The sequence below is a fragment of the Lithobates pipiens genome, unplaced genomic scaffold (genome assembly GCF_037356315.1).
Source record: "Lithobates pipiens isolate NorthernLeopardFrog02 unplaced genomic scaffold, aLitPip1_a1.2 Scaffold_19, whole genome shotgun sequence".
Taxonomy (NCBI): Eukaryota; Metazoa; Chordata; class Amphibia; order Anura; family Ranidae; genus Lithobates; species Lithobates pipiens.
The window spans coordinates 146,804,106-146,817,127 of record NW_027507764.1 but is presented as its reverse complement, the minus strand read 5'-3'; the positions used below and the strand labels follow the sequence as shown (position 1 = coordinate 146,817,127).

General features: G+C 48.5%; 1 protein-coding gene across 1 annotated transcript in view; it reads left to right on the top strand.

Annotated features, from left to right (window-relative positions):
* Nucleotides 1-13,022, top strand: part of DAZL (deleted in azoospermia like) — a 127,637-nt gene that overhangs the window by 65,954 nt on the left and 48,661 nt on the right. The window contains exons 9-10 of the mRNA XM_077491380.1: nucleotides 9,552-9,665; nucleotides 9,810-9,902. Coding sequence (XP_077347506.1) covers nucleotides 9,552-9,665; nucleotides 9,810-9,902 — 207 coding nt within the window. The remainder of the gene's footprint in view (nucleotides 1-9,551; nucleotides 9,666-9,809; nucleotides 9,903-13,022) is intronic.

Genomic DNA, 13,022 nt, shown 5'->3' with positions numbered 1-13,022 from the left:
TTACTGGGAGTCCTCATTTTTGTAGCCAAGCAATGAAAGTGTATAAGAAGGCCCAGCAGGAAAAAGTTGGCTTCCCCAAAAAGCACTGGACAGTTCACAAGGGGTGAAGAAGAGGATTGGGTTGTGCTCAAAAACAGACCTTAGTTTCCTCCCCAAAGTATCCTCGTTTCACAGAACGCAGGACGTTGTCCTGCCAACATTTTATTCCACCTCAGAAGTCAATAAAAGAAAATTATTAGATGTTAGGATAAGTCTTTTGGCTTATCTTGATGTCAGAATCCTTATTTGTAAACTTTGCAGGAGCACATAGGGGATGCAAAGTGTCAAGTCAGAGCTTTGCCTCAGGTGTTACAACACACCACTGGTCGCAGACTTTAAGACCATTTATAAGGTACCTTTTTCAACACAAGGATTTGTTTTAGGACATTCTAGGTTTTCGTATAATCCTTCCGGACATGTTTACCCTGTCTCCCACACCCTATTGCATTAGTACCCCACAATACTCACTTTTGGCTATAGTAGAAACCCAGCGAGAGGAAGACCATTCAGAACAGATGAACGTTTGCCCTGCTGAAGGTCACCCCCCCCCCCCCCCCCCCAATAGTCTAGTGCACCCTTTGACAGATACCATAGTGCTAATCCGCGTTGTCTAAAAGTGGAAAGAATTTATCAACTTGAGCGGCCAAAAAGACCATGATTTTAACCACTTCAGCCATTGAAGATTTTACCCCCTTCCTGATCAGAGCACTGACAATTGTGCAGTAATGCGACAACGTACCCTATCAAAATTGACGTCCTTTCTCTTTCGTTCATTGTCGGACACAGCACCTTTAATCTTGACCTTAGGGTTATATTGCCACCTTTAGGAGAGGACTAGGCAGAGCACATAAAAACAGCAAAGCTGTACAGTACCTACTGGCTATAACCCCTCACTCTGCTACCAGCAGCTCAGTTTTTTTCTGCCTAGTCTAGAAGGACCTGGCTGCCTGTGGGGACCAATGGTCCTTGGAAATTTTTCTACTGTTTTTTGATTCCTGTGATCTACAAGCAACTGGGCTAGGTGGCAGGCTGGATAATATAGATCTTGGTAGTCTCCCCAGCCTGGCCATCGAGCGTGTGCAGACCTTAGCTACCCACTGAGTCAGCCACGATATGCCCCGTCTGCTTCAGGGGAAGCCGTGAGCTATATGCTCCGGGGTTACTGCTGTCCGTGTCACAATGTGCCCTAGCCAACAGCGACCCCGTACTGCTCGGGTGATGGGTCTGTTCGTGGAATGTGTCCAGCAGTCCTGGCAGAAGGGTTAAGTATGGTTCCACCTTTTTCGGCAGGATAGAGCAGCTGGGTATTCCCTGGGAGGTCGACTAGTGGGTCTCTCCCTTTCTTCTCTCCCTGGCCCTTTCCATCCTCCCCATGCTAAGGGGCCGCTGTGTGACTGGGCATAGGGGGTGCAGAGCACGTACCTGGCTGGGGGTTTTCTGGGTCCTGGCAGGGGGCTGCGCTGGGCGGTTGGTGGTCTGCTAATTTTTTCCCTGTCTTAGTGATGTTTTTGGGGTCTCTGTGTGCTGCCATGTGGGGACTGGCCGCTGCGGCCATTTTCTTTTAACCACGGCCATTTTCTTGGAGTCCGGCAGCCATTTTGCTGGTGGTTTTAGACGCTTTTGTTGAGGCTGGCGGCCATTTTTTAGTAGCCTCAGATCTGTTATCCTTTAGCGGTGGGCGCTGGTTAAACCTGGAACAGCTCGAATCTGACACAGAACACCTCATGGCAGGCAGAGGGGACAGTGGCAGCACAGCGCAGTACCTGGGACAGAGTGGTGAGTACTGTGGGGGGCCCCTCAGTCTGTGGCAGCAAGGAGGAGGGTGGGCATTCTTTATTGCCTTAGGTCCCTAAGGGTGACAGGCAAGAGTGAGTCAGCATGGTGTCAGAAGCTGGCGCTTCTTCCTCAGACATCCCTGTTATAGCAACCGGTTCCCCTGCACCTGCGGTGCCTATGGACACTCTGTCGGCGCTCCTGGAATCTTTTGTTGCCAGGGTAAAAGCGGCGTACGGGCGCCAGGGTGGTAAACTCCCCCTCCCACCACCGTCTTCTGGGGAAAACTGATTCAGACTTGACTCCCCCTGTGACAGGCGGCCCCTGTTCTAACGTTTCAGAAGATGCAGACCAGGACAGTGAGGATGACTCCGGATCAGCGCAGGAAAAATCGCTAGTAGGAGCACTTTATCGATTTACAAGGAATGGGGAAGCCCGCAACAGGCCTTTTCAGTCCTGAGACATTACCCTTTTGAGGAGAGTTTCCTGAAGAAATGGTCATTTCCTCCAGTTGAATTCCCCCAACCCCCGTTATCTAGGTTAAATAAGATAACCACAATGTCGGTGGAAGGGTCCCCTGCTTTCAAGGACCCTGCCGACAGAAGGGGGTCAGCATTGTAGTCTGTGTCAGCCACGGCCTTAGTGTCACAAACTATTACTCAATGGGCTAAGTTGTTGCACTGCGAGTTGGGGAAGGAACAGGTTTCCCCAGTCTGTGGAACTGGCAGACCAGTTGGTCCACGGCCTTAAGTATGTCTGGTATGCGGCCCTGGATACAGCCTCTTTGCTTTCTAGAGCCTCAGTATCAGCAGTGGTGCTGCGTCGCTTGATTTGGCTTAAGTGCTGGTCTGCGGACCAGGCATCTAAGAAAGCACTGGCGGATTTGCCCTTCCAAGCTGAGAGGCTATTTGGAGCCTCGCTGGATGACATTATTAAGAACGTTATTGGGGGAAAGAGTACTCTGCTCCCACAGTCCAGGAAGGGTAAGGAGCCACGCCGTAGATGGAAACTGGCTTTTTTGTCCCCTCGGGTCGGCAGGTAAGCGTTCCCAGTCAGACAAGGTACCCGCGGAGGGACAAAAATGTCCCTAGTTTCACATGCCAAACAAGCCTGCGAGCAAATCTGTTGCTGCATGATGTTCCGCCCCCGCCCGACTCTCGGGTGGGGGGCCGCCTTCGGGAGTTTGCAGTCCAGTAGACCTCTCCTTTCCGACCAGTTGCTCTGCGAACTGGTTTCATCGGGCTACAAGATGGTGTTTCTTTCTTGTCTGCCAAACAGATTTTTACCGCTCATCTGGGGCAGTACAGGACCTGCTGCTACGCGGGGTGATAGTACCTGTACAGATGCCAGAAAGGCTTCAGGGATTCAACTCCAATCTGTTTGTAGTCCCAAAGAAGGAAGGGGTCTGTCCGGTCCTGGATCTCAAGGCCCTCAACTGCTTCGTCAAGGTTCAGGATGGAATCGGTTCGTTCTGTGGTTGCTGCACTCCATCACGGGGATTTCTTGTAGTCTTTGGACATCAAGGACTCATACTTGCATGTCCCCATATGCGTCAGGTATCAGAGGTTTCTACGATTTGCGGTCGGGGACGAGCACTACCAATTTGTAGCTCTCTTTGGCCTAGCGACGGCGCCAAGGGTCTTCACCAAGGTGCTAGCCCCAATTCTGGCCTTGCTAATACAACAAGGGATCGCAATCGTGGGTTACCTGGACAATCTCCTCCTGAGAGCAGCTTCTGCCTTAGAATTAAGGGAGGATGTGGAGATCACCATACAGACTCTCTGGGAGTTTGGTTGGGTGTTAAATCTCCAGAAGTGTTGGTGGCGACTCAGCGCCTGGAGTACCTGGGGTTGATTCTGGACTCCTCTGGAGTTGAGGGTTTTTCTCCCTTCGGACAAGCGGAAGACTCAATCAGTGATGCAGTTGCTGATATCCTGTCGGTCATCGCTGCGTTTTTGCATGTGAGTTCTGGGTCAAATCTCCGACATCCCTGGATTGTTAAATTGGGGTGAGCCAGCTAGTCAGAGATTCTCTCCTGGTGGCTGAGGTCTCTGGCCCTTCGGTCTGGGAAGCCGTTCCTTCCACTTAATTGTACAGTGATCAGAACGGACGCCAGCCTGACCGGCTGGGGGGGTTTTAGGGGTTTACAGTCGGCCCAGGGTTGCTGGATGCAGCAAGAATCCCTCCTACCAATCAATATGCTGGAGCTTCGGGGCGATTGGGCGGTGCCTCTCCACATGGTCGCAGAGGCTATAGGGGCATCCGGTCAGGACCCAGTTGGACAACGCCACAGCGGTGGTGTGTCAATCATCAAGGAGGGACAAGGCGCTCAGCTGCAGCTCTGGAGGTTGCTCACATCCTACAGTGGGCAGAGCGGCTCGTGCCGGCTCTGTCAGCAATATACATTCCAGGTGTAGAAAACTGGCAGGCGGACTACCTCAGTCGTCAGCTGCTGGACCAGGAGGAATGGTTGCTGTATCCGGAAGTGTTTTGACTAATTTGCCTAAGGTGGGGCACAACAAATGTGGATCTCTTGGCTCAATCGGAAGGTACAGAGGTTTGTGGCCAGGTCAAAAGATCCCTGGGCGGACGCATCAGGCGAGTTGGTGGCTCCATGGGGGCATTATCGGCTGGTTTATGCTCCCCCAATCCTCAATCCATCCCCCCCGCGCGCAGACGCCTGGATTCCGGTGATTATGATTTACCCAGATTGGCCTCTATGTCCTTGGTACACCAACATAGTACGAATGGTGGCAGATGTTCCTTGGTGGCTACTGATGCAGGAGGACCTTCTGTAACAAGGTCCAATACTTCATCCTGCTTTACCGTCACTGGTTGTAAAGGCATGACTGTTGAAAGCCAGGTGCTACGTGACCGAGTACTGTTGGCTTCGGTAATCTCCACTATGCTGAGGGCACAGAAGTCCTTTTCTCAGATTTATCGTCTTACGTGGAAGTCCTTCATCTCCGTGTGTGAGGAGATGGGGTGGAGTCCGCGTACATATTCAGTTTCCAGGATCCTGCTGTTTTTGCAGCAAGGAGTGGATCAAACTTGCTTTAAGTACCATTAAGGGGCAGATATCAGCTTTGGCTGTCTTTTTTTTCAGCGACCTTTGGCAACTCACTCATTGCGTTTGTTCAGGGGATTCGACGTGTGGCCATTTCAGTACGACCACCGCTACCTCCGAAGGATTTAAATCTGGTGCTCTGTGCTTCAAAAACTGCTGTTTGAAAACATTAGGGAGATTCACTTATTGACACTCTCTGAAAGTAGTCTTTCTAGGGGCTATTACAGCTGCAAGGCGGCTTTGAGTTGGCGGCCTTGTCATGCAAGTCTCCTACTTGATCCTCCACAAGGATGAGGAGGTGATGTGCCCGCAGCCTGGTCCAATGAAGAGCTTGGCCGTCTCGTCGGCCACCATTTCTCAGTGGATCAGACAGATTGTGGTTCAGGTTTCTGCCGTAAGGGGGCGGGCGCCCCCCTTTCCTGTCATGGCACATTCTACCAGGGAAATTGGTGCCTCCTGGGCTCTCCGACATAAAGCGTCTGTTTCCCAGGTGTGTAAGACAGCGACCTGGTCGTCCATTCACGCTTTTACAAAATTTGACAAGGTTGATGTGAGCGCATCTTCAGATGCATCTTTCGGCCGCAAGATTTTGCAGGTGGTAGTTTAAGGTTGCGACTCCTCTATTGAGGAGTCCTTTTTGTTATGGGTGGAGTTTATTTTATTTCTGTTCCCACCCCTCGTTTTTGACACTGCTTGGGGACGTCCCTAAGGTCAAGATTAGAGGTGCTGTGTCCGTCAATGAACAAAAGAGAAAATAGGTTTTTGTACTCGCCATAAAATCCTGTCCGCTGAAGTTCATTGACGGACACAGCACCCACCCCTCCTATTTGTACTGCTTTTTGACTGAGTTGCTAGTATCAGAGTGAGGGGTTATAGCCAGTAGGACCACCTCCTGGGCGGTAACTGTACAGCTTTGTTGTTTTTGTGTTCTGCCTAGTCCTCTGCTAAAGGTGGTGATATAACCCTAAGGTCAAGATTACAAGTGCTGTGCCATCAATGAACTTCAAAGAAAAGGATTTTACGGTGAATACAAAAATCCTATTTTTTCCCCCCCTATTTTTATTTTTTGCGCTATAAACAAGACAAAACAAAGAGCAGCAATTTAGAAAAAAAAACACTTTTTTGTACTTCTTACTATAATATCCCAGTTTAGCTTTTTTTGTTTATTATTATTCTGTTTAGGCCGATATGTATTCTACATATTTTTGGTAGTATAAATCGCAGTAAGTGTATATTGATTGGTTTGCGCAAAAGTTACGTCTACAAAATAGAGGATAGATTTATAGCATTTTTATTTATTTTTTTACTCGTAATTGCAGCTTTCTGATTTTTATCCTGACTACGACATGGCGGACACATCAGACAATTTTGAGACATTTTTGGGACCATTGGCATTAATGCAGCGATCTTTCAACTTTCAATTGGTTTCAAAGAACTAAAGATCAGAGTTTATAGAAGAGGCCCATGGAACCTTTAAGATTTGAAAACTGAAAAGGTTCTTTGGCTTCTAGATCCATGAGCTCTTAAGTGGATTCCACAGGTTGTTGTGCAGGCCTATGCGAGAAAGTGCCTCCTTTCCTTGTTAAAGCCCACTCTTCTAAGGCAGCTGGGGCTTTTCCTCAACGGACCTACAGTACCTGACCGTGAGATTGTTTCCAGCGCAATCCCATCACGCTGGTTCTCGGCAACAGGGTACTGTACATCTCGCGCTGGCTGCAATAAAAGAATGTCACATTTTCCTATTGCAGCCAGCGTGAGGAAGAAGCGACAATGTTGCCTCTCTAATAGAGCTGGCATGGGTTCCCCTCCAGGGGCATACCAGGCCCTTAGGTCTGGTATGGATTTTAAGGGGAAGCCCCTACGCCGAAAAAACAGCCTGAGTCCCCCCAAAATCCATACCGGACCCCTATCCGAGCATGCAGCCCAGCCAGTCAGGAAAGGGGGTGGGGACGAGCGCCCTCCCCCTTCCTGAATCGTACTAGGCTGCATGTCCTCAGCATGGGGGGTGGGGGTGCTTTGGGGCGGCCCCACCCCAAAGCACCTTGTCCCCATGTTGATGAGGACAAGGTCCTCTTCCCGACAACCCTGCCCGTTGGTTATTAGGCAGCTCCAGGGGTCTTCTTCCGACTCCTTTGTGCTCTCCGGCCTCTTCTCCGTGCTCCTCCGCATCCTCCTTCCCTCTTCTCTTATGTTCCGGGGCATGCTGGGACTTGACGTCATAAGGGGCAGGGTCACCGCGTGACATCACTCGTGACCGCGCCCCATGCCTATATAAGTGGTTGTGCACCGCTCACACGGTATTACAGAGGGAGAGACCGTTGCATCAACATCGAAGAAGCCAAGAAGATTGACGCAATATTGCGGTCACCTACTGTATGTTGTCACATTTCTAGGTCTTCATGCTTTCTGCAACTTTCGCAAGCACGATGTGTCTGCTTTCACAGATGCCAATTTGAATCAAAAGGTCTTGTAAGCAGCTATATCATGCCCTTGGTTTCCTTTTTTAATTTATGGGCTGGTTTGTCTGTACTTGAGCGCGTCCACCCCTCAGTTTGGACTGCTTTTAGAAATCCCAAGGTTGCTTAACCACACACTTTCACCTCCTTCCTGCCCAGGGCAATTTTTATCTTTCAGCGCAGGTCACAACAATTTATGCGCTCATGCAACACTGCACCCAAAGTAAATTTTTTTTTTTTTTTTTTTTTTGCATACAAAGCTTTCTTTTGGTGGGTTTTTATAGTTTGCTTACTAAATGAAAATTGTTACATTTTACAAATCTTTCAAATTTTAAATCGAAATGTATACTACTACATTTCTTTGGAAAACAAAAACCCAAATTGGTGTATATTTAGTCTGTAGGAAAGTTCACAAACTATGGTGTGTGTGTACATATAATATATATATATTCAATCCTGTACTGACGGCCTATTGCATTTCTTGAGGCCCTATGCCAGCACAGTACAAATACCCCCCAAATGACCCCTTTTTGGAAGGTAGACAGTCTAAGCCAGTGATGGCGAACCTTGGCACCCCAGATGTTTTGGAACTACATTTCCCATGATGCTCGACTACACTGCAGAGTGCATGAGCATCATGGGAAATGTAGTTCCAAAACATCTGGGTTGCCAAGGTTCGCCTTCACTGGTCTAAGCCCTTGTACACACGGTCGGAGATTCCGACGGAATGTGTCCGGAGTGTTTTGTCCGATATTCTGACTGTGTGTGGTCTGCATCGGACTGTTTCCGTCGGACCAAATTTTCCAACTTGCCGGAAATATTTTCCGACAAAATGCTCCGATCGGACAAAATGCCACGCATGCTCAGATCACATTCCTACATCAAAGCTATTGGCTACTAGCCTGAACGTAGTCCCATCGTAACTAAATTACGTCGTCATGTTCTGAAAGATCGGATTTTCCAACAACTTTGTCCGGCCGTGTGTATGCAACAAGATCCGACGGATTTGGTTGTTGGAATGTCCGACTGTGTGTACAAGGGCTAAGATATTTAAGAGGCATGGCAAGTTGTACAATTTTTTTTTGTCAATTTTTTGGGAAAAAACGTTTTGTTAAAAATACGGTCACATAAAATGTGTAACAGTGATCAGGGGCACTGACCGGTGAGATGTAAAAAAAATAGTGTTTATAGAGCTCTATATGTATAATAGTGGGGAGTGGATCGTGATTTTATTTTTTACACACTATGATCACTGATTATAGCGGTGAATATCACTGTTATGAGCAACCATTTTGTATGAATGACATTCATTCAGTGTGTACTATTGCGAAGAAACTGACTGGCCACATCTATCACATGGTACAGATGCGCTGTGATTGGCCCTGTCTGTACCATGTGATCACTGTGCCAAATCAGAGATCAACACAATAGTACACTATTAACAGAAGCCATTCATTGTGTACAGTTGCCATGTGATTGGTCACAGCGATCACATATTGGCAATGGCCAGGTACACTGATCTGTCGTCTGCTGTTTCCAGTGGACAGATCACAGCTTGGCATGATCCTGGGAGGATGTCATGACCGTTCACCCAGGATAGCAGCCCCTCCCTCTTAGCCATCATATTACTATAGGTCAGGCGGGAAGGGGTTAATTGAGTCCCCTAATGGAGGATGGTGGAAAGAGGATTTTTGTTCCCACTGTAAAATGATTTTTTGTATTGCAGCGAAGGACGCAGCTCTCTCCTTTTTATATACTGTTTTTTTGGGCTGCTTGCTGCAGGTGAGAGGTTAAATTGGTTATATCCTCAGGAGAATGGCCTTCGTTTTTTTTTGTGCCTTTTCTCTTGTACTTGGCAGTATAACCTAATGGGTCGCTTAAAGTGGTTGTAAAGTCAATAAGAGTAAACTTGCCTACTCTATGCAGGGTTTGGCTGACCGCAGCAGCCAATGGCTCCCACTGCTTTTAGTGTAGCCTGAGAGAAGAGCTTCAGCTGGGCACAAGGCTGGATCAATAAAGGACTCGGGTAAGAGTTTAGCGAGCTGGGGGGAAGGGTTTTTGCATTAATAAAAAGAATGCATTAAGGGAAGAAATAACCTTTTGACTTTAGAAACCACTTGATTATCAAACTATGCCCCTCATTTGGCTCCACAGTATTGTGGACACAAAAATACTATTTTTCAATTTGTTTTACATATGGTTTTCCTGTTTTATAGGCTTTAACTTGGAATTATACAGGAAATGACTTTGAGACAGCCTGTGGTGAAGTGTTGCAGGCAGACTATACAATCCCAGAGCAAAATGCCTTAGTTTCAACAAGTCCCCAAAAGGTAACCTTGTCATTGCTTTATGTTGAATAAAATGTAAAGTGGCTTATCAACTGTGTATAAGCGGCCACATTGTCAGTTATTCATAGTCTCTACTGTGATATCATTAGCAGGGCAGACATAAATTAAATGTATTGTTATTTGTAGAAAATTGACCGAAGCATACAAACTGCTGTATCCTGTCTGTTTTCTGGCGATGGAAGGTTCCACAAGCCTTTTATTCAAGATGATTTCATGAAGGTATAGTATAACGTAATTTTTTCATTGAGCCACCAGTTTCTTGATATTTCACTCTGCACACTCAGAATCCTGGGTACTCTAATGTATATTAAGCGGGTGGGGGGGTTCATGGGATATCATTAACCTTTTTGGTTATATTTTTTTAAATCGGTGACGTCAGGTCTTTACACAGAATTTTCTCTATCTCTGTGCTCCAGAAAGGATCTCTGAAGTGACGACATCACTTCCTGTTTCTGTCACCCCATACCAAGACTACAAATTCCATCATGCCCTGGAATTTGGAGTCTGAATGGGTGGCAGTGTGGGCAGGGCTCTGGTGTATGGGATGAATCAGACCCCTGGCTTTTCCATCTAGCTATGCTGTACAGTGTTATAACATTGAGCTGCGCTAAACAGAAATCCAATATTTAAGTGAAATATACAACGTAGATGAAAACTGATTTTGTCCAAGAACTATAAATGACATTTTTATAGATGCATATGATTCCACGTGGAATAAAAAGTCCCCTTCTGAGTTTAAATGGTTAATATAGTGAATATCCATCACCAATGGCTGAAAACATACATGTGTGACCACTACCTGATATGGAAAAATACACTTACCAGCTATATATGACTCTATAATAGGTCAATAAAGGCTTAGAACTGAGCAACCCACCTTAATTCTCAGGCCCATGGGTATCAAGGAAGGTCAATGTTCTCCTTTTCCCGTTCCACCAGAGGTGTTTGGACTCTTCAGCATGAAGCTTCTGTCCAAGCCTGCAAAGCTGCTATTGGTCCTCTCAATTGATTTACCAAGTTCTTTTGAATTGATGTATATTCCTCTGCTGAAGCCAGTTTTGGGAGAAAGTTCTTGGATGCAGCATTGTATTTTTTGCTTTGAGATTTTGGGCATGTGGGCCTTGTTGCTGTTTTGCCCACCCCTTCATGTTCAGTCATGGGAGCCTTATTTGCACACTCAGCTGAATCAATTACATCTCCTCCCTGGACACAGTGTGGCGCAGGTACACCCTGGCGTGGTTGGACCCTTGGGGTCCTTTCCTCTCCCGTGGCTTCTGGTATTTCTCCCTGTCCCCCCAGCTGGGGGTACTGGGACCAACTTTTCTTGGCATCCCTCGGCAGGAGGGGGGACCTTCTCAGTTGTCCCTGTGGGTTCTGCATGGTGGGGGTCCCTTTCAGGGGTCTGGGAGACCGCATTGCAGCTGCCATATGGTTTACTGTGGTCGATGGTGGCCATTTTCCTGATGAACCGGCGGCCATATTGGGGTGGACAGGAAGGATGTCCTTATTGCAGTGGACCTTCCCATTCATTTTTTTTGGTAGCTGGCTGAGGAACTGCATGGCGGGGCATCTTGCTGGTGATCCTCCTCTCAGGCGGGATCCAGAGATGGTCCCTGTGTAATGAAGGGCCTGTTTGAGGCATGATCAGCAAAGCAGCATCCGCATTTGGCTCACTGACCACATTTGTGTCGACACGAGTGTCCTAGATTTTGGCAGTGCCTTGCATACAGAGGGTGGGCTGTATGGCTTAGGTGAACATGTCCCTCTTATGGAGGTGGGTTCTTCAGGGTCCTCTGGCCCCCTGGACATGCTGTTGGCGGCCCTGGAGTCGTTAATCTCCTGGATGCAGGAAGTGTTTGGGCGCAAGGCAAGCAGAAAATGTCCCCGTGTTGTCACCTGCGTCTTCAGACATTTATGAGCCCCACCACCGTGGGCACTGCCTATTCTGCTGGCCCTGAAGATGACTCCCTTTATTATTATATAGGGCAGTGGCGGCCCGTGCACTGTGGGCGCACGGGCGCCGCCCCCCCATGCATTGGCCTGGCCCCTTGCTGGACGCATGGATTCCTATGGCGGGGGTGGCATTTTGAAGCAGGTGAGCCAGTCAGTCAGGGACTCCCTGCTTTGGTGGCTGAGGTCCCCGGCACTTCGGTCCGGGAAGTCGTTCCTACCTCTGCATTGGACTGTGATCACAACAGACGCCAGCCTGACTGGCTGGGGTGGAGTACTGGGAGTACAGTCAACCCAGGGTCTCTGGTCGGGTAAGTAACCCAAGTTGCCGATCAATGTGCTCGAACTCCAAGCGATCAGACTTGGCCTCTCCACATGGTCAATGAGACTGCGAGGGCGTCCAATCAGGTCAAACAAGGCCACGGATGTGGCATATGTCAACCATCAAGGAGGAACAAGAAGCTCGCCTACAGCACGGGAGGTCGCTTACATCCTTCAGTGGACAGAGCGTCGGGTACCGGCCTTGTCGGTCATTTACATCCCGGGAGTAGAAAGCTGGCAGATGGACTACCTAAGTCGCCAGATGCTGGGCCCAGGAGAATGGGCGTTTCATCCAGAGGTGTTCAGATTACTGTGCTTGTGGTGGGGCACACCAGACGTGGATCATCTGGCCTCCCGTCTCAATCGGAAGGTGCCGAGATTCGTATCCAGGACAGAGATCCTTGGGCAGACGCGCTGGTGGCTCCGTGGGATCAGTACCGACTGATCTATGCCTTTCCTCCTCTAAAACTATTACCACGTGTGCTCTGCAGAGTGGGGGCCGAGGGGATTCCAGTAATACTGATTGCCCCAGATTGACCTTGGCGTCTGACATGCCGACTTAGTGCGCCTGGGTTGCGAAGGCTTCCTAGCGAAATCTTCTTCCCTGAAGATATAGTCGTACCTGGAAGGCATGCATCTGTATGAGAAGGGATGGCGTCCGCACACCTGTTCCATTTCCAGGATCTTGCTGTTCTACAGAGAGTAGACCAGAATTGGCTTTAAGCACCATTAAAGGACAAATATCAGCCTTGGCTGTCCTTTTTCAGCGACCCCTGGCGTCTCACTCTAGTGAGCACTTTTGTTCAGGGAGTCTGATATGTAGTTCCTCAGGTGCGCCCACCGTTACCCCTGTGGGATCTGAAACTGGTGTTATCAGCGCTTTAGAAACTGCCGTTTGAGAACATCAGGGCTATTCCCTTGTTGACTTTCCCAGAAAGTGACTTTTCTGGTGTCCATTACATCGGCCAGGAGGGTGTCGGTACTGGCGGCCTTGTCTTGCAAATAGCCCTATCTGGTTATCCATAAGGATAAGGTGGACTTGCGTTCGGCACATCCTAAGAGGTGGCC